Here is a 20,387-nt window from a genome sequence, read left to right as displayed (position 1 = left end):
GAAGAGCGCGGCGGAGGGAAGAGGCCGGGACCGAGTCCGGGAGCCGAGGGGCGAGAGGACAGGCGAGCCCGCCCGGCCGCCCGCGGGTCTCGGGGCGCCCCGAGCGCGCTCGGACGTTCCTGCCGCGCGGCTCCGAGAGCGGCTCCCGGCCGCGGCGTCGCCGGCCCGGGGGCAGGTCGCCTCCGGTGCGCCCGGCGCCTCCCCTGCCCGCGCCCTCGGCGCTCCGCGTCCCCCGAGCCCGCCCGGGGCGCCGGCCCGCGCTCCCGCCGCGCGGCTGCGGCTCGGGCCGGGCCGTGGGATGTTAGCGGTGGGGGCGATGGAGGGCCCCCGGCAGAGCGCGTTCCTGCTCAGCAGCCCGCCCCTGGCCGCCCTGCACAGCATGGCCGAGATGAAGACCCCGCTGTACCCCGCCGCGTACCCGCCGCTGCCCGCCGGGCCCCCCTCCTCCTCGTCGTCCTCGTCGTCCTCGTCGTCGCCCTCCCCGCCCCTGGGCGCCCACAACCCGGGCGGCCTGAAGGCCCCGGCCGCGGGGGGGCTCTCGGCGCTGGGCAGCCCCCCGCAGCCGCTCTCGGCCGCCACGCCGCACGGCATCAACGACATCCTGGGCCGGCCCTCCATGCCCGCGGCCGCGGGCGCCGCCCTGCCCTCCGCCTCCCCCTCGGGCTCCGCGTCCTCCTCGGCCTCGTCCGCCTCGGCCTCTTCCGCCTCGGCCGCCGCCGCCGCCGCCGCCGCCGCCGCCGCCGCCGCGTCGTCGCCCGCGGGGCTCCTGGCCGGCCTGCCCCGCTTCAGCAGCCTGAGCCCGCCGCCGCCGCCGCCCGGGCTCTACTTCAGCCCCAGCGCCGCCGCCGTGGCCGCCGTGGGCCGGTACCCCAAGCCGCTGGCCGAGCTGCCCGGCCGGACGCCCATCTTCTGGCCGGGAGTGATGCAGAGCCCGCCCTGGAGGGACGCGCGCCTGGCCTGCACCCCGCGTGAGTAACGCCCGCCCGCGCCCGCTCGTGCGCGTCCTGCCGGCTTCGGGCCGGGGCCCCGGGGGTGCGTGCGGGCCGCTCCACCCTGCCGCCTCCCCAGGCCTTGGGCAGCGCTGGAGTCGCACCACCGAGGCTGGGCCCGGGCACCAGCGCGCTCTCTCCTGAGCTCCCGAGCGTGCGTCCGAGCGCCCGGGTCCTGGGCACACCTCGCGGGGCCGGGGGCGCGCGTCCGCGTGGAGCGCAGCGCGGTGCGGGGGGTGCGCATCGTGGGCGGGCCCGGCGGGGACCGCGGCCCAGCCTGGGTCAGAGAGGTGAGAGGGCAGGGAGGCCGCTGCGCTCCGCCCGCACCCCCGCGCCCCCGCTCCTGCCTGCGGGCCGGGCCCCACGCCACCTCCGCCAGCCCCCTGGCCGCCCGCCCGCTCACCGGCGGGGCCGGCAGCGCGCAGAGCGTGCAGGTCTCGGCCCAGGGCGGCCGCACCTCACTTCTTCGACCTCGCCCCCCGAGTACACTGGGCCCGGGCGAGCCCCCTGAAGACTGGCCGCGGCCCGCGGAGGAGGGACCCCCCAGTGCCTCTGGGCAGCTCCCCGCCTCCTGTCCCTCGCTTTCCCACCTGCCTTGACCCGGGGGGGGGGGGGCGGGAGCCCCGGGCCCAGGCATAGCGAGGGCGTAGAGTCCTCACGATTCTAACACGAGAAACAGCGGGGGGGGGGGGGGACCAGGTGACGGGACAGGGACGGGGAAGGCGCACCTCGCTGGGACCTTGCTTGAAACCAACCGAGTTGCCCCAGGACCACTTCAAATCTTCCGCGTAGTGAGCGGCTCGCCCTGGAGTCTCCCAGCCTCCCGGGGGCGTTCTGGGGCCACCCCGGGGCCCTGCTCTCGCTGTTCTTTAGTTTTGACCGAGCCCCCGAAGTTTCCTCGAAGTCTCCGGCCCGCCTTCGTGCGGCGGAGCGGGCAGTGGCCGAGCGGGACTTCGGGAGCCCGTGGAGGCCCCCTGGGGAAGCCTGGGGGCGGCGGCGGCCGGGGCGGGCGAGGGGGTGGGGGACGCTATTGTTTCCGTTTGGGTGGCCGTGCGGGGACCGCCGACAAAGGCGGCGCCCCCTCCCCCTCGGCCGCAGGGGCGTTAGGCTTGGGGGCGATCTCCCTCTCCTGTGCGCAAAGCACAAGGCGCCCTTTGTGGCGCCGACACAGGTCCGGGGAGCGTTCAGGGACGAGCGCTCGCCCTCCCGCACCGAGCCGGGCGAAGCGGGGCACCGGCCGCGGAGAGGCGGGAGCGGCCCTTCCCCACGCGCGCTCCTCCGCGCAGCGCCCGACCGCGGGCTTCGGGAACTTCAGCGATGCGCTCCCTGGCTCTCTGACGCGGGTGTTGGGCAGAAGGCTATTTACTTCTGCTCCAAACACAACGGGCTTTAGACACACACACAAACACACACAACACACACACACAGGTGGGATGAAAAGGCAGAGGCCGGCGGCACTGGAAGCGCCACGACGCTCCTGGAGCCCGCCGCCGAACAGGCTTTTCTTTCCCACCAAGACGGTGTTTTGCGCGTTCGTTTCCTTTCCGTGGAGCCGCTGGTAACCTGTTGTCTCCCCCTTGCCCCTGTTTGTCTGTTCTCGCAGATCAAGGGTCCATTTTGCTGGACAAAGACGGGAAGAGAAAACACACGAGACCTACGTTCTCGGGCCAGCAGATCTTCGCCCTGGAGAAGACCTTCGAACAAACGAAATACTTGGCGGGGCCCGAGAGGGCTCGCTTGGCCTATTCCTTGGGGATGACGGAGAGTCAGGTCAAGGTGAGTGGACCTTGCAGCTCCAGGGATAGGCTCCCCTCCCAAATTTCGTACCCCCCCCCCCCAATCTAACAAACAGCCTCACGGGCGCGCGGGTCTTAGGGGAGAAGTCGAGATCGGCGGAGGGGTTGGGGTGGGGGCTAAAAGCTCTCCCAGGCGGGCACACTGTTGATGAACGAAAGGAATCAAGCTCCCCCCCGCCCCCGCCTTTGAAATTAGGTTAATCTAGATAGCGGCGTGTGCGGGCGGAACTCGTCATTGTTGGAGAACAGAAGCATTACCGAAACGTCAGCCCGGACACTAGATCAGGCCAGTTAGATAGCTTCTCTTTGCGCTGTTTGTAAAGATATTCAAGCTTTTGTTTGTTAGTTAAGGCTCCGCCAGTTACATAATTTCCTGATGTAGATCAGCATTACGGTGCTACTGTGTACCAACCTGCAGGTTTAAAAAATAAACCCACAGCACCTAACCACTTAGCAGGGATGACTCTGCTTTTAGTTTAGCTGAAGGCAGCCACTTTGGCCTAGTAATTTTCCAAATGAATTGACAAGATTATTACTTTATTATGAAATTGAATTGTTTTAAATAAGTTTATCAACAGATGTAAGATATTTTACTGTTTATAACAACCACTTGTAATTAAAATATCACTTAGCTTATAATTGAGTTGTACAGCATATTTCCAGGGATTCAGATCTTAGACATCTTTCTTTGAAAAGTAAAGGGACTGAGCCAGCTAGATAAATTAAATCTAGTGTTTTCCTCTGTTTCCAGTATTCTCTTTTGTTCCTCTTCTTCATTTATTATATTTGGACTTTAGTGGTGTGTGTATGTGTGTAAATCTGTTTTCATTAGTCATATTGTCTGTCTTTAAGTAGGAATAACTGTTCGCCATGCCTGCTGGTTAGAGTACATTTCCCCTCGGGCGAGCATCATAAAATGCATTCCACATGTGATTTTTAGAATACCATCACAGTTAAAATTATTTTTGCGATGGTTTGTGCAGAGCCTGCCACAGTAGTCTGGAGGTCTTCATTTGTCACCGTAAATATGTCTGCGTGGCTGGAAGTGAATTATTATAGCTGTATACAGAAAATCAGAATCGCTTTCATAACAATTCTGATTCTCTAGATAAAATACATAACGGATGAGAAAATGGCTGAGAAGCATAAAGAGAGGATAATTCAATGTGCTTGGGAAATTGGTTGCTTATTGCCGATGCTTTTAGTTAAAATATGTGTATGAAACAGGATGTTGAATGTGGTGAGTGGGCTTAAATATTTTGATATAAGATGTATGTATGGGGGAGGAACAATATTAAAATAATATTTGAAAGACTAGGCATGCTAATAGAGGGAAATAATGTAACTTTGCAAAATTTCCTTTTAAAAAAATAAGGGATGAAAACTCTAGCCTTGACTTTGGTTTTATGAAAAACATTAAACCGGGCAGATGGACACACAGGCCACCGTGATGATTTTGACTGAGCTCTTAAATATTCTCAAGCATTTATGTTGCTTGTTATTAGTGACTTGAGGTGTCTGTGTTAGCCGATTAAAAAACCCCACAACTTTACATGATTACACGTGTAAATGGGGAAGGGTTTTACCTCCCACGTTAGTGTATCTTTAGACCTGTGAGGAATGAAACAGACATCCATCCAAAAGTGAGACGGGGCACGGAGGTGACGGGGGGTAAACGCTGTGCCTTCTCCCACAGATCGCACTGAAGAGCGGGCATGTTTAGGTTGCCTTAATCTAAGAGAGTAAATGACGAATAAAATCACGGTCATTGTGGGGCAGCCACAGAGGGGGCAAAGTTTTCCGCATTAAACTAGAAAGTGGGACAGTGCATTCCGTTCCAGGGGCGCTCGTTTTAAGTTTCCAAGTTTTTTCGCTTCTGAGAAATGCGCTCGCCCAAGACCTCGATACCCTGGTGTTGCTATCGCTATGGCAACGGCAGTCAGCCGGCCGGTGCGGGTCACTCCGCGGAGCCTCGGGCGGCGGAGCCCGACCAGACCCCGCAGCCTGGACCCGGCGGGCGGGGAGCCGCCGGGGCCCGCGGGCGCGCCCGCCCCGCTCGCGCTCAGCCCCTGCCGCCTTTGTCCCCCCGGGTCGGCCCGCAGGTCTGGTTCCAGAACCGCCGGACCAAGTGGAGGAAGAAGCACGCGGCGGAGATGGCCACGGCCAAGAAGAAGCAGGACTCGGAGACGGAGCGGCTCAAGGGGGCCTCGGAGAACGAGGAGGACGACGACGACTACAACAAGCCGCTGGACCCCAACTCGGACGACGAGAAGATCACGCAGCTGCTGAAGAAGCACAAGCCGGGCGGCGGCCTCCTCCTGCACGCGGGAGCGCCCGAGAGCGAGGGCGCGTCCTGAGCGCCGCGCGCCCCGCCCGCCCGCCCGCGGGGGCCCTTTGCTATTTTCTGAGATGTACATATCTATTTTTTTAACCTAAAAAGTGGAGGGAGGTGTGTGTGTGGGAGGGGGAGAGACCCGGGGGTTGGTAAGGAGGCGGAAAGGACCACCAAATGCGCTGCGTAAAGGGCGCGACTGAAACCCGCGGCTGGGCCGCCCTCCGGGCCGCGCTGGGCACCCGGCCCCGCGCCCCCGGGGGAGGCGGCCTCAGCCCCCCACTCGCCGTTCAGGGCCCCGGGCCCCGCAGGGGCGGGGGTGGGCGCTCAGGGGCCAGTTTTCCAAGGACCGACCCCGCTGCGCAGGGGGCCTCTGGGCAGCTGGGCGGCCGCCGACGGGACGGGACGGGACGGGGCGGTGCCCTCCCCAAGCGCGGCGCCCTCCCCACGCGCGGCCTGCGGACTAAAGCAACCTGTTGAAGGCCCTTTGTAAATAAATCGTGAGTCACACTGACTAGAAGTTACTTTATTGTGAATATTTAAAATGTAAAATGGTTTTTTGGATTTGGTATAAAGAGACGGACTTCTTTCTTTCTCCTACCCCCCGCCCGCCCCCTTTTAAGAGCCGCTCAAACCACACGTTCCCCTTCTATTTTGAGCTTAATTGGAGAAGCGTAGAAAAGAACGTCCCCCGGCTCCCTCTCCTCCGGCTCCTCTGCGGGGTTTGGGCTGCGGGGCGCCCTCTCCCCTCAGCCTTCCCGCTGTCCCCCGCCCGCCCCTGGCTCCCCCGGCCTCCCGCCTCCGGGACGCGGAGCAGAAGCGGAACCAGGGAAGGCCCAGACCCGCCTCTCCACCGCCCTCTGAAATTGCACAGTCGTTTGTTGCTATTTATTAGTGATTTAAAGGAAGTGTTGGGGAGGGAGGGCTTCATAGCTTGTATTTAATTTAACTCCTTTCTGATAAAATGCGTGTTAAAATAGATGGTGGGAATTGTTACAACTGCTCTGGGTCAGAAACATAAAAATCCATTTAGTTACTGTAATTGAATTTGAAGTGTTTTGTATGATAATACTACAGACTATGTAAATTGTTTTCTTTTTTAAGCTAATAACGGTGATATATTAGCATCTTTAACATTTATTAATTTATATAAGGAATTCGGTTTGTAAAGAGAAAAGACTCTCCCCCACCCCCCCTTGCAAGGCCAGTTAAATGTAATGCACTTTCTGTTTCAAAGGATAAATCAAATTAAAAAAAAAAAAAACAGTTCGAAGACGTCTGTTGCCTTGAATGAAAGGGTACAGATCATCTGATCTCTTCAGAGATCTCAAATAAAAGTCAAGACCACAAAAATTTTATATTGGTTTCTTGGGTAAAATAGTTGCTACATTTGTTATTATTATTATTATTATTATTTGGATTGGGAAGATAGTAGAAATGCAGACCAACTCATGGGGCTTCTTGGGGAGAATTGTCTAGCAGGCTGCCTCTGATGTCTGTGTTGTGTAATGTTTTCCTGACGGCTTTTTCTTTCGCGGGGTCCCTGGGGAGTTTTGGGAAGACCTCATTTCCATGTGCCCGGGATAGCGCCTCAGCCCAGGCGAGCCCTCTCAGCTCAGAGCCGGCAGCCAAGCCCGCGGGCCCAGCGGCACAGCTGTCGGATGCTAACATTTTCTTTCTCCGCTATAGCTGTAGGAATGCAGAAGGTGGTGGGAAGACAGGAACTCGGATTTTGCTACCCATTATAATAAAGAGGGGTGAATGTAAAGAAAGCTTTTTCTAACTGATGCGAAAGCTCCAGGGTTAAGGAACAATTGTTACAGCTACTGCAGTGAATTTGGGGGGGGGGGAGGAATTCCAGGGAGGGGAGTATCACTGTCTTGGGATCTTTTTGTTTCCAGACCCTCGGCTATAAGCTCAGTGAAATATAGTTATCTCCTTAGTGTTTCAGGTTAATGAGCTTGGGTTCAAAGACAGAAAAATCAATAGAATTCAGTGGATCTTCATGCTAGCGTTAGGTAAAGAAAGTGTGGGTCTGTTTTGTTCCCTTGAAAAGAAAAAAACATTGTGAAAACTGGGAATGAAATTGCCTGAGGGAAATTATTATAGACTATATTACTGATGGTTCAGTGGAAAGGATGCAGATCTCCCCTAATTCTTTTCTCTAGTTTGCCTGTGAAGTTCCCAATAAATGTCAAACTTCTGAATATCTGCGTTCTTAGCAAGACTAAGGTCTGTGTCCTATAGAGAGGCAGCTATTTCAAAAGAGGCTCTGCTGTGCTGGGATGATGTAATTTAAATCCTAGCTGTAAACAATAAGCCCTTCCTTCCTTCCTTCCTTCCTTCCTTCCTTCCTTCCTTCCTTCCTTCCTTCCTTCCTTCCTTCCTTCCTTCCTTCCTCCCTCCCTCCCTCCCTCCCTCCCTCCCTCCCTCCCTCCCTCCCTCCCTCCCTCCTTCCCTCCTTCCCTCCTCCTTTCTTAACCTCTTTCCCCTCCTCCTCCTCTCTTCCTCTGTCTATGAAAGAACCCAGGAAAGGGCAAGTCTTTCAGCCTAAAACTTCCCTTTATTTTTTGTAAATTTGTAAAAAATGAAAGTTTCTTTTCTACTTTATTTTTTTTTAACCTTCACCCGCCCCTCTTCTGCCTTGAAAAGCCAAGTAACTTTCTATGTATTTCTTCCTCCTAAGGGAGCAAAAATTCATGATGTAATTAGAAACGCTACTCCTGGAATAATAAGACCCATTATTGTTATCACTGGTAGCGGTGATAGCAGCAATGCAGGGTCAGTCACAGAAAACTTGGAACTGAGACGAAAGCTTTTTCTCAAGTAAATGGGGTTAAAGTATTTATTCCGAGTTGGAAACCTGCGAAGACACCTCTTCTAATTCCTTTAGGAAGCATCCCCTCTGAGCTGTTCACCTTTACGTTTAGAAAGCACCTGAGGAGAGGGAAAGCTGGTGGCCGGGCCCCCACCCTGCAGGCAGACACGCGGAGGGCCGGCGGCTGCCAGCCCGGCGCCGAGTTGTGGGGGCAGCGGCCGGAGTTGGGCTCTGGGACCTGCTGCACTGGCATTTGCTCCTTTCTTCCAGCTGACTGCAGCAGTGACTTGAGGTTTCCAGTTAATTTACTTCCACCCAGGATTGCAGCTGGCCACCAGTTGCAGCTGGTCCCGTAAAGCTGGGAGTGAGGGAGAAGTGGGTGGGGGCACCTTTCTTAGGTGTCCGTCTATCCTGGTTGGTTTGGTTTAGCTCTGTGTACGTGTAACAAGGATTTTTTCACAAGCGTTAGCGTGGTGGGGAAGCTGGGAAACACTCTATAGCTCAAGCAAGGGCGAGTAACAATCATCTTTCATTTGGGCTCAAAATTTTTATGGCATTAACCAGCCATAAGCATCTGATTAAGGCTGCCAGCCAGTCTTTACAGCTAAAGGAGTCGTGATTTTAAAACAAAAGGTAACAGCAAATGACCTGGTGGACCTTCTTTTGTTTTTTCCAGTTTTGAAATAGAATTGACATAAGTTTAAGATGTACAAATTAAAGATTTGACACATGTATATATTGTGAAATGATTACCACAAGAAGTTTAGTTAGCATCCTTCATCTCACAGGTATACTTTTTTCCTTCTGATGAGAACTTTAAAGCTCTCTTAGCAACTTTCAAATGTACACTACAGCATTGTTAACTACAGTGACAGTCCTATAATTACATCCACAGATGTTTTGTGCCTTTTGACCACCTTTGCCCATTCCGCCCACTCAACCACTACTTTTAAAAATGTTTACAGGCAGCGAAATGTCAACATGGAAAACAAAAGGGGGAAAACAAGATTTGTGTGTCTGTGTGGTGAAAGGAAGGGTAAAACTGCTTTTTCTAAAATGTTAATTTTATTTTTGCTTTACTGTGTGTGTGTGTGTGTTTCTTTCCTAAAAGGGGAAGTCAGTGAGGTTGGGTGCAGGATATAGAGTGGAAGGAAAGGACCCAGTACCTTTCTCTCCGATGGCCCAGCAGCTTTCACAATTCACAGCCTCCTACTCAGTTATCTTCCCAGACCTCACAGTCCAAGCTCAGTTCTCCTAACTGGCGATTTACCTTTTCTTTGGCTCACATTCAAAGGACCCTGTAACTTAAAGCTCTACACCTTCTTTCTCAGAAGCTCTGGTTTATTGAGCTGCTTTCCAAGCTTGTGAACACTTTAATCCGCCTTCCCTTTCCCTTTTTGGGGGACAGTGGGAAGAGAAGCAACTGAAAATTACTCAGTCTGCTCTGCAAAGATGTGCATGGCCTCGCTGCTCAGCGTGCAGGCAGTTTGGACGGGAGGCCAGCTCTTCGTGGAAATACTGTACTAGGCAACAGAGGCTGAGGGTCCGTTTGAAACCTTTTGGAGCCTAGTATCATGTACATGAGGATGTTATTAGACCAGCACTGACTGGAGTAGATCCACACTGTCCTGTCCTTCAAGCTGGTCATCATTGGACACACACACACACACACACACACACACACACACACACACACACAGGGTGAAATTCCACTTGGGAACTCCCAGCACTGAATAGCTTAAAGAGACAGTGACTCCTTTGTTAATCATGACAATAGGATCATGTAATAACAACAGAGGTAAGCCGTAGATTTCATCTAGAAACTCTGTTTTAGGCTAATTTGAACAGCTTTCTCTGCACTAAATTTCCTGCTTCTTGCTGCACACACAAATACTCGAAGAAAGTACTCCTCCCCTCCTCAGTATGACTCTTTTAAAAAGCTGGTTCCTCAATACGTTTCCTTTTTTGACAGGAAAGTGTGTATTTTTTACTGTAGTATTTAGACTGCAGCCTTCACAGGGAAATGTATTCTCCCTTTAGCTCTTTCTAAGATCTGCAGAAAACACAATAATATAAACCCCCATTTATTAATGTAAAGCTTGACTGGGGAGTGGAGTGATGATGTGAGCAGGATTACCAAAGGGATGGGATATTTTCCTGAATTTTAGCCTTCAGGATTGACTTAGGGTTGTTCCACAAACTGTAAAGTTTAACTGAGAGCCTCAGTTCACTCTTGTCTTCCACTTTGATCCAATAGATCAGCTACCCCAAAGATGAAATGCTTAGACATGCATCAGATGTTCTCTGCCTCAATGAGACATTTCCATGGAATACTATACTCAAGGACTCTAAAAGTAGAGCATAATGTCTTTGTAGTGTTATTTACATACTTTTAAATTGGAGTTGACATACAATATTATATTAGCTTCAGATGTATACCTTACAAAGTGATCACCTTGATAAGTCTAGTACCCATTTGACACCATAACATAGTTATTACATTATTTACTACATTCCCTATGCTGTACTTTACATCTCCATGACTATTTTTTAAACAATCCTCACCTGAGGATATGTTTATTGATATTTTCAGAGAAAGGGAGGGAGAGAGAGAAACACTGATGTGAGAAACAATGATTGGCTGCCTCCCATATGCGCCTCAACTGGGGATCAACCCCCAAATCTAGGTATGTACCCTGACTGGGAATTAAACACACAACCTTTTGCTGTACAGGACGATGCTCCGACCAACTGGGCCACCTGGCCAGGCTCCATGACTGTTTTTATTACTGGCAATTTGTACTTCTTGATCAAGTTCACCTTTTCACCCATCTCTCCATATCTCCCTCCCATCTGGCAACCACCAATTTGTTCTCTGTATCTATGAGTTTGTTTTTGTTTTGTTCATTAATTTTTTTAGATTCGACATATGCATGAAATTGTATCTCTGTGGTATTTATTATCTTCTGGAGCCTGGCCAGAATTCTGAAGTATAAGGCTCATCGAGAGCTTCTATTTTAGTATACTTTGCATAATCACAGCTGGTTTGGATTAAGACACATTCAAAGATGGATCCCTCTCACATTCTAAGGAAACAAAAAGTTTTGACCACACAATTTACATAGGTGCATATTACTGTTGTAGAGGAGACTACCACCTCTCTAATGTTATTGCCTATGTCTACCTTGGCAAAGCCAAAGGAAATGTTGAGGTATAGTTATCCTATGTATTTGGTTATTACAAGGGAGACAGATATATCAAATTGAGTAAGAAAACCAGCACAGCTCTATAATATAGTTTTATTTTGGAAGGTACATAAATTATGAAAAACTATCAGTCATCAATAAGTTGTTTGGGACCAATCTGCTTGTACAGACCACAGAAAGGCAAGGTTGCCAAAAATCCATTAACTTAGTTATTACCAGATGGTCTAATCACCTTCAAAAAAAGGGCATCCCACAAGTTTTCATGCCTCTCACCTGAGCCCCAGATGTGGGTCCAGTCTGTAGTAATTCCTCTGGTCATTATTGGCAGCTTTGACCCTCATGCTTGATGCAGAGGCTCAGCTTTTGAAAACAATTTTGTAAACTTGTTTCCTCTCGATTTTTCTTCTTCCCTCTCTATGCTCTTTACTTGGTCTGTAAAGATTTGTCTATTTTTCTCCCAAAGCCAGGGGTCCCAAGTGAATGAGTGGATGTGAGACATCTTTGATCTTTGCCACAATCCAGAGATCACACAGTGGTGGAGAGCAGGCTGTGGAGCTGATCAGTCTGACCCATCGCTGACTCATCACTGTTATGTGATCTTGGTCAAATGACTCTGCCTCTCTGTGCCTCAGTCTTCTCATCTGTAATATAAAGATGATAACTGTACCTATTTTATAAGGTTGTTGGGAGAATTAAATGAATAAATATATATTATACATATGTATATAATATATATGAAGTTTTTAGAACAGTGTCTAGAAGAGGAAAACATGGACGTCTTAGCCATTTCATCATCACCATCATCATCATCACCATCAACATCATCATGAAAGGTTGCTCCTAGCTCAGGCCCTGCTGTCTTGTGAAGGAGAACTATTCAACTGAAGACAGGTTCTGAAAAGTGAAAGTGGAAAGAGAAGAAAGAGCAAGGAACGTTTTCTTTCATATGAAACTTAACACTTAACTTCCTGTGATGGTTTTCAAATGTTTCAAAAAATTCTTTGATATTCCTTCCTTTAAAAGATGGAATCTTGCTTGGTTGGTGTGGCTCAGTTGGTTGAGTGTCATCCCATGCACCAAGAAGTGACTGGTTAGATTCCTGGTCGGGGCCCATAGGGGTCCTGCAGGAGGCAGCTGATGGATGTTCCGTGGATGTTTCTATCTCTCCCTCTCCCTTCCTCAAAAAAACAACAACAAAAGATGGAGTCTAATCTCTTTCATCTTGAATGTGGCTGTATTTAGTGACTCACTTTTAGTGAATAGAGTGTAGTAGAAATGATGGTGTGTGGTTGGGTCATAAAAGGCACTGTGGCTTTCTCCTTGCTTTCTCTCTTGAATTGCTTGCTCTGGGGAAAGTCGGCTGCCATGTTGTGAGGACACTCAAGCAGCCCTACAGGGAGGTCTGTTTGGTGAGAAATCGAGGACTCTGCAAACAATCAGTCCTAATTTGCAAGGAGTGTAAGTCAACTCTAGAAGCAGATCCTCCAGCCTCAGTCAAGCCTCCACATGGCTGCAGCCCTGGCCAACATTTGACTGCAACCTTATGAGAGGCCCTGAGGCAGAATCACCCAACTAGGTTCTCCAGGCTTCCTGACCCACAACAACAGTGTGAAATAATCAGTGTTCATTGTTTTAAGCCATTACATTTGGGGGTAATTTATTACATAGTACAGATAACTAATACAGTATCTAACAGACCTACTTCTGTTCTCTGGATAAAGAGTAGTGTGTTGAGGGTAAAGACTCTTGAAGACGGCATCTTTCATGATTACTTTGTCATTTGAAAATGCTAACAGGGGACCCCATGTGATACGAAAGGAGCACTGGTTAATTTTATTAGGGTCAGAAAACTTGAGCCCTAGAGCTGGTGTCTATTTCTTGCTAGTAACTTGGGCAAGTAACTTAACTTGGATAATCTTCCATTTCCTTATCTATTAAATTATCTTAATAATAATTACCACCTCACAAAGTTGTTGTGAAACTCAAAAGCAAAAGGGTTTTATAAAATATAAAGTGGCGTACCAATTTGCAAGGTGAGGATTGTATCCTATAGTGTGGATGTATGGTTTGGCTAAGCATGCCATACTGTTGTTTCCCATGAAGGAATTTCAGAAATAGAAAGAACCTGGATCTGGCTTCCCAGGCCAGTATTATTTATCTCCCCATAGAACATGGCCACAGATATGCTTCCAACTTTCCTCTGGTCGGTTGAATGCTGGGAAAGCTGGGGGTGGGGTGAGGTGGGGTGGGGGAAGCAAAGAGAAAGAAAAAAAGGCACAAAGGAGTGAAGAAATCCTGGATTTAAAGTTAGGACTGGGGGAGTTGGAATTGCCCCCTTTACCTTTCTTTTGAGAACTAAGAACTGACTCTGTTTCCAAGACAGTTAAGATGGCAAGAAGGCAGGAGAGAGAGGGAGTGCGTTATATGTGGGGAAGCTGGTATTGGCTGCTTGAGATAAGAAGGAAGGGAGGCAGCAAGCTCCCAGGAAAGCCAAAGTCAGGAGAGCTGGCTCTAGGTTAAAGGAAAGCTCCTGCAGACCCTGCTCCACCCAGTGTGAGCTTGGGAATTACCTGCCAATTGAAGTTGACAGGCAGAAGTCTCCTCGCCTCAGCTTTTGCACTCCTCACATACACCAGAGGCAGAGAGAAGCGATGCACCACGGGATCAGTAAAAACAGCAAATACAGCTGAACACTTGGGTGTCACTGCCTCTGGTGTAAGAAGCAAGGCTAGTGCCTGCCTAGGTATTCTGATAAAGGCGATTACGAAGAGAAAAGGGACTGCAAAGGAGAATAGGAAATCAGCACATTGTCATTAATCTCCATGAGACAGAGAGGAAGGCAGAAGTTGATGACTTCAAGAGACCTCACTTTCGGCACACTTAAGGTGACTCTGTCAGCCAGGGATCCATGCTGGAAGGATCATGATGGTTTCCAGGTAGACAGTCTGCCTGCCTGCCTCCTTCCCACCCTCTCTGCCTCCCTCTGTCCCCCACACTTCTCCTTTCAGTACAGAGCCTCAGAGAGAGTTGAAAGGCCAGAGTGGGTGACAGTTTGGACAGAGCTGCATCTGCATTACCTTTTGGAAAACTGAAACCCAGAATAGTCAAACTGCAAGGGCACAGGATCCTATGCTCCTTCTTTACTGTTGTATCCCCGGGACATTGCACAGTGTCTGACACATGGAGGGTATCCAAGGAATATTTCTTGAAAGTGCACGCACCTGCGCACGCGTGCACACACCTACACACGCGTGCACACACCTACACAATACAATGAAGCTACAGAGAATTGCATTCTCTTGAAAGTTTTAAAGAAAATGATAAACATTTAGTGCAGCTGGCTCCCTTCCCCAAGCCTGGAGGCAGGGAGATGATCCCCAAGCTATCAGGAGTCTTTTCTCACTCTGAGTGTACATGTACACATCTGACAAATCCCTATAAAAATAAGTATGCACAGCGCAAGTAGCAAATGGGTGAGTTCAATGTAAAGATTTTCTTTGGGTAAAATGGAAGATCAAGTGAGGGTTTATAACACATTCATTTATCAGCTCACAACACAGTTACTTTGAAATGAAATCTTCAGTATAATCGTCATTTGTAGTAATGCATGTCACTCTCCAAAGCACGTGAGTTATAATCATGCACAAAGCAATAAATAAGTAAGTAGAGGAGCTATTGGCCATTTAAAATACTCACTGAAGCTGAGATTCACGTCTCGTTCACTGATCCCATCAGAGTCTGCAATATCAAACTTAGATTTACAGCAATATTTTCTCTGGGATAAAAATTGGGGATGATGTAAATTAATACAAGTAGCTCCTACATGTTTTAACTGGGGTTTCCTGCTGCTACAGGATTCTATCTCTAAGAACTGGAAGCATTGCTCTTGCCCACCCTCCATGTCTGTACCTGAAAAGTCTGGGCCCACGGGGGAGAGCCCTGTGCATCTTCAGAGACCCTTGGTGATGAGCTGATGGTGGGAGGCTGGGTGAGGTCTGAAGCCTGCCGCGGACCTTGCGGCAGACAGGTGGTGGTGGGGCCGGTGCCACCTTCCCCTTCGCCTGTTGGCCAAGGTTACACTCAATCTATTTTCTTTAGGGCACTTCCTTTTTCTCCCCTAGAACACGAAGGAGTTTAGGGGTTCCTAGACTTGGCGTTCTTTTCCTAATTAGCCTCTGTAAAAGGCAACTGCTAACGACCACTTCTATTTCCAAGAAGGTTTTAATACACTTTTTTTTTTCCTTCCCCGCAGAGAGAGGGTCATGAACAAATCTAGGGTCCAGGATGACAGGAGGAATGAGTATGTCCAGACCTCAGGCCTCTTAAATAAAACGGAAAAACTAGCAGCACCCCTCCTTTCCCTCAAAGGGGTACACGATCTTCCACTTGTGATGCCTGCATTTTTCACCTGCGTTTCTTCAGTACAGCACCAGCCACCCCACTGCCCCTTAGGGGTCAGGGCGGCCTGAATAAAGCCCCGTGTGCCGCGCCTTCCTCCCTCAAAATCCGGGCGCCCTTTCCCGGAGGAGCGGTGCTCCCGGGTCTCAGCCCCACAGCCCAAGCCCGGGCTCCCCTGCTTCACCCGGTCCTACCCAGCCGGGCGGGAAAACTCGGGCCCGTTTTAGGGGCTGTTCCCGGAGGCGGTCTCCCCGTGACACCGGCACGAATGGGCCTCTTTAAAGAGCGGGTCTGGGTGAGAGCAGAGGAGGGAACTCGGCCCGCTCCGGGCGAGACGGCGCCAGGCAGGTGGGAAAGGCTCCCTGACCCGGGACAGCTGTTTTTAGGGGCCGGGTGTGGAACGCGCGCCGCGGTCCCACCGACGGGCAGGGGCTGGAGTAGCCTCCCCAGGGCCTGCGCAGGCGGGGCCTCGCTGGGCCTCCCAGGAGTTTCGGCCCAGGTGTGGAGGGGGGCTCCCTGCAGGGCCTGGAGAAGGGGCGCTCTCAGAGGTTCCAAAAGGACCTGCGAAGAAAAGATGCGGAACTGGGGGCACCGAGGCTGCCTTGGAATCGCAGAGGTCAATGAGACAAGCTGGAATTCATCCTAAGTGGGAAGACGAGTTTAAAAAAACGCCGCTTGCCCGAGGTACCCTCATTTGCCCCGAAAGGGGCTCGTCACCGGGGAGTCCTGCGAACAGGCGCGAGCTGGGTCCTCCCTGCGCTCTCCAGCGGGCGCGCTCCGGGTCCCGGGCCCAGGTCTGCAAAGGGGGGCAGGAGGGCAAGAGGGCTTCCATAGCGTGGGTTTCAGGGTGCGCCTCGCTGCCGGGGCGAGGCCGGGACTGAGGCCACCAGAGCCCACGGGTGGGGTCGCTTTTCCGATTGATCGACGCCTTTACGCCCAGAGGGCGGCGCCCCCGCGGACACCTGCCCCGCGCGTCCCGCCCGCGGAGGAACGGGAGAGCCGTCCAGGGGGGAAAGGGCGCGCGGGGCCTCGGCCCCCTCGCCCAGCTGCCCCTCACTTCACAGGCCCCTCCTCTCCTGTGCGACCCTCCCACGGTTTAGAATGAACTAAGATCCTGTCACTAGACAGCGAGTCTCAGGAAACTCGGCCCGCCCATCAGCAGACTCTCGCCACAGCCTTCTGCGCTTCCTGCAGGGCTGGCAAGGAAATTCGCGAGTTCGGAGGTGGCGGGCGCCGTGTTCCCCTCTCTGCGCCCGAATTCCTCACCGAGTCTGGCCAGTGAAGTCTGTTTGGGACCCAGGACGCTGGTCGCCGCACCCGGCCCCTGTTCCCTCAGCCTGAGGCGGCTCCATCCCCGCATCGCGCGCGGGCCCGGGGCGGGCGCCGCGGCCTCTGCTCGGTTCGCGGGGCACACGCCCGGGGGTGGGGTGGGGTGGGGCTGCGGGCTCCACTCGCCGCAGCCACAAGAGCGGGGTCCGGCGGGCCCCCCCCCCTCCCCAGGACAGCATCCTTCCGAGAAAGCAAAGAGCTCAGAGAGGCCCCCCCGCCCCCGCAGGGAGGCCCAGCCCAGCCGCAACCCCCGGGTCCCAGGGCTGCGCGCCCCCCAAGGGCCAGAGGCGGCACATTTTCGCGGAGAACTGAAACCCCAGCGTCCAGCGCAGAGTCCGCTCCGCGTTCCTTCCCCGCCTCCCCGAGCTTTAGCCGAGCTTCGAGGCCGCGGGCTGCGTCTCCCAGGCCCGCGGTGGACTGTGCGGCCCACGCGGTCGGGGCGCGCCCCCTGCCGCCGGGGGGGGGGGGGGCTGCTCCCGCGCGCGGGCTCCAGGCCCGGGCTTTGCCCACAGAAGCCCAGTGCGCCCCCTGCAGGCCGGGCGGGGCCTCGGCCGCCCACGCGAGCTCCGAGAGGAGAGCGGAGGGCATCACTGTTCTTCCCGTGGGTTAATTTGCGCCTCTGGCGAGGTGGGCGCTCCGTGCCTTCGCCTCCGTGGGCCGCGGGAAAGGGTGCGGTCCGTGGGGCCTCCCAGGTCGTAGAGCTGCGGCGCTGGGGCGGCGGAGGCGCGCTCGGGGTCCCCCAATTCCTAGAAGAGGGTGGCCCCTCCTCCCTGCGCGCCGAGGCGCAGACCAGCCCGAGGCGCTGAGCTCGCGTCCGCGGAGTGTTCCGTCTTCTCTCTCCCTGGCTGGGTTCTTACGATGGAATCGTAAAGGCAACCGCAACTATGCCGGATCTCAGCATTTAAAAAGGCATTAAATGATACGTTTAGAGAAGTGTGTGCTCCCGTGTGCACTTGTATGCACACCCCTGAAGCTTTTCCTGCCCGCTCTTCCCCCAGTCCTACCTCGCCCCCTTCCCCCGGAGCTCCCTTCAGGTATGTTCTAGAACAGATGCAGGGGGCCAGTGCGGTCCACCAGCTGTCCTGAACATCAGGTACAAATCTCCGCGAGGGACCACAACATCTGTTCCGGCAGAGGCTGGGAAGCGAACTGCGCGGGGACTCGCCGCACCCGGCGCCGCGACAGGGGGAAAGGGCCCCTGCTGGTCGCCGGTGATTTTCGGGAACCCAAATACCCCGAGCCCTAGGGCAGGGCGAGGCCGCCCTCGGAGGCCGGCGAGGGCGTTCCGGAGTCTCCAACTCCTGCTCCCACCCGCCCGACCTTTGTTCTCTCCCCGCCCCCACTAGATTCGGGGTGGGGGCCTTCCCTCTTTCACCGTCTTTGTCCGCCAGAGGGAAAGGTTTGTAACCCTGTCCCTGCGCCCCCCCCCGCCCCCGCGAGCCTGTCGGGTGCGGGTGGAAGGGCAGGAGCGCAGGGGGCGTCCGGAGCGCAAAACTGGGGCGCTCCCCGCCGTGCGCCGTCCGCGCCCCCCGCTCGGGAACCCCGAGAGCGAGCGCGTGTGAGCAGCCTTCCTAGAGAGAGGGAGGGCAGGCAGGGCACCTCCGGTTACAGATACATTTTATGTGGTTCATTTGTATTTTACTAGGTACTCCTTACTGCACGTGGTGACAAGAAATTCAAACCGGACAAAAAGATGCCCGTGTAAACAGGCATTTGGATGCGCCCTCTCGGGCGCCTTATCTAAAAGAGGGTCTGGCACTTGGGTCTCCAGGCGCGTGTGAACAAGGTGCTCCGGGGCCCGGGCGGGCCGGGTCCTGGGTGGTCCGCCCCCGCCGACGGCTTCTCAGGGGGCGGCCTCTCCGCCCCGCGCAGCCGCGCGCCCCGCGCTCCCGGGAGAGCCCCGGTCCCCCGGATCGGCTGGAGCGCGGCCCGCGCTGTGACGCCCGAGAGAAGGCTCCTGGATCGGCGCTCCGTATTGACCACCTTGACGGCTGAGCGGGTCGGGGCAAACGGGGGCAGGGAGGGGCTTCATTTTTCTTTTTTACTTCCCGATTCCGTTCACAATGGACGTTACTAATGGTTACTAAAATGTAGTTTGCGACCGTAATATGAGGACGGAGCGGTCCCAATAAATGTCACACGATATGAGACAGAAAGTACCCTGCAACTGTGTGCGGGACTGTATTGCTCCCAGTTTTGGCTACGGATGCACTAAAATAACCTGTTAACACACACCCAAGTGCATCCCTATAATAACCTCCTCAATCATTTATTAAAAGTCGTGTCAAGCAGGCCCGTATAATTCATCTCTATGCAAATACATCAATGTCAGGCCATTAGTGTATTGCTCAGGTTTTTATTAAAGTGCATTCTTTTTAATTCAGCCCCGTAAAATACGAGCCCCATTGCTCAAGAATTATAGCAACTATTAGAGTAACATATGGGCAACATGCACTCAGAAAATAAAAACCAACAGATAAAGTGGCAGGGTCACATCGCAGGAGCAAACACTTAACAAAATGGCAGTGGGGTAATAGATTTCTCTCTCCCAGGGCCTTTGGCTAGAGGGTGTCATGGGCGTCAACATCTCCGAAAAGGCAAGAGCCTCGAAGTTCCTCTGCCCTGTCCTAACCCCGGCACCAGCCCCGGGTAGGCATCTTCGGAGTTCAGAGAGCTGAGCTTCCAGAGCCCCTCCTGTCTGGCTTCCACCTTTCGGGTTCAAGGACAGAACGTTCAGAGAGCAATGTCAATGAAGGGTTTATGGTTGAAACCACTTTGTCTCCCCCCCAACCCGCCCCCATCGAGGCCACTTCTCAATCCTCACTAGGCCAACGGGGAGCCCCGCCCCGCCCACAGTACTTTGTGAGATGCTCTTCCCGGCCTGTGGGAAGATTGAGAAGGAGGGAGGGAGGCCCAGGACGCCAGGAAGGCCCCGGGACTTGCTGGCAAATTTCCTTCTCACCTGTAGAAGCCTGGGGGGGGGGGGGGGACTTCCTACCGAAATCAGTCCATGGTTAAATAAAAAGGACTTGGCCTTTTGCTCTGGACTCAGAAGAAAGGTAGATGTCCTGTGTCACGTCACCCCTTCCTCCTCCCCTCCCCGGCTCAGACCGCTTTGCTATAACTTCTGCTTAACCAGGGAGAGCTCTAGCCTCAACCCGGCCCAGGGGCTTGGCTGTTTCAGGCTCCCAGGACTGAGCAGGGGCCCAGGTGGTGCCCACATCCCCTCAGCCAATGCCCAGGTTTGAGTTGGGGGTCGGGGTGGGGTAGAGAACCCCACGAAACAGCAGCTAACAATCCCACTGGAGACGTCGGCAGCATCAGATTTAGTTTTTTATTTTTAATTGCCATTAGAACAATCAATTTCCAGAGGCCTAAAAATAAACCTCAGATCCAAAACAAAGCACAGCCCTTCCAGAAAACTAGAGAGGAAAGGGGAAAAAACTAAGAACAATCTCTCAGATTTAATGAGAGAGTTGCCCACATTCTCATCACCCCAGCATGGTAATTGAGCAGATC

At 53.3% G+C, this 20,387-nt stretch overlaps 1 protein-coding gene across 1 annotated transcript; it reads left to right on the top strand.

Annotated features, from left to right (window-relative positions):
* Positions 1 to 298: 298 nt before the first annotated feature.
* On the top strand, positions 299 to 5,142 carry NKX6-1 (NK6 homeobox 1; the record flags this gene model as incomplete). Its single annotated transcript, XM_081152207.1, has 3 exons — positions 299 to 968; positions 2,593 to 2,765; positions 4,888 to 5,142. The coding sequence occupies 3 exons, from the start codon at positions 299 to 301 to the stop codon at positions 5,140 to 5,142; spliced, it is 1,098 nt and encodes a 365-aa protein (XP_081008333.1).
* Between the last annotated feature and the right edge of the window lie 15,245 nt (positions 5,143 to 20,387).

Source organism: Miniopterus schreibersii (genome assembly GCF_964146895.1).
Source record: "Miniopterus schreibersii genome assembly, chromosome: 1".
NCBI classification, from domain to species: domain Eukaryota; kingdom Metazoa; phylum Chordata; class Mammalia; order Chiroptera; family Miniopteridae; genus Miniopterus; species Miniopterus schreibersii.
Note: the sequence above shows the minus strand (reverse complement) of the source record. Positions and strands in the feature narration are given on the sequence as shown.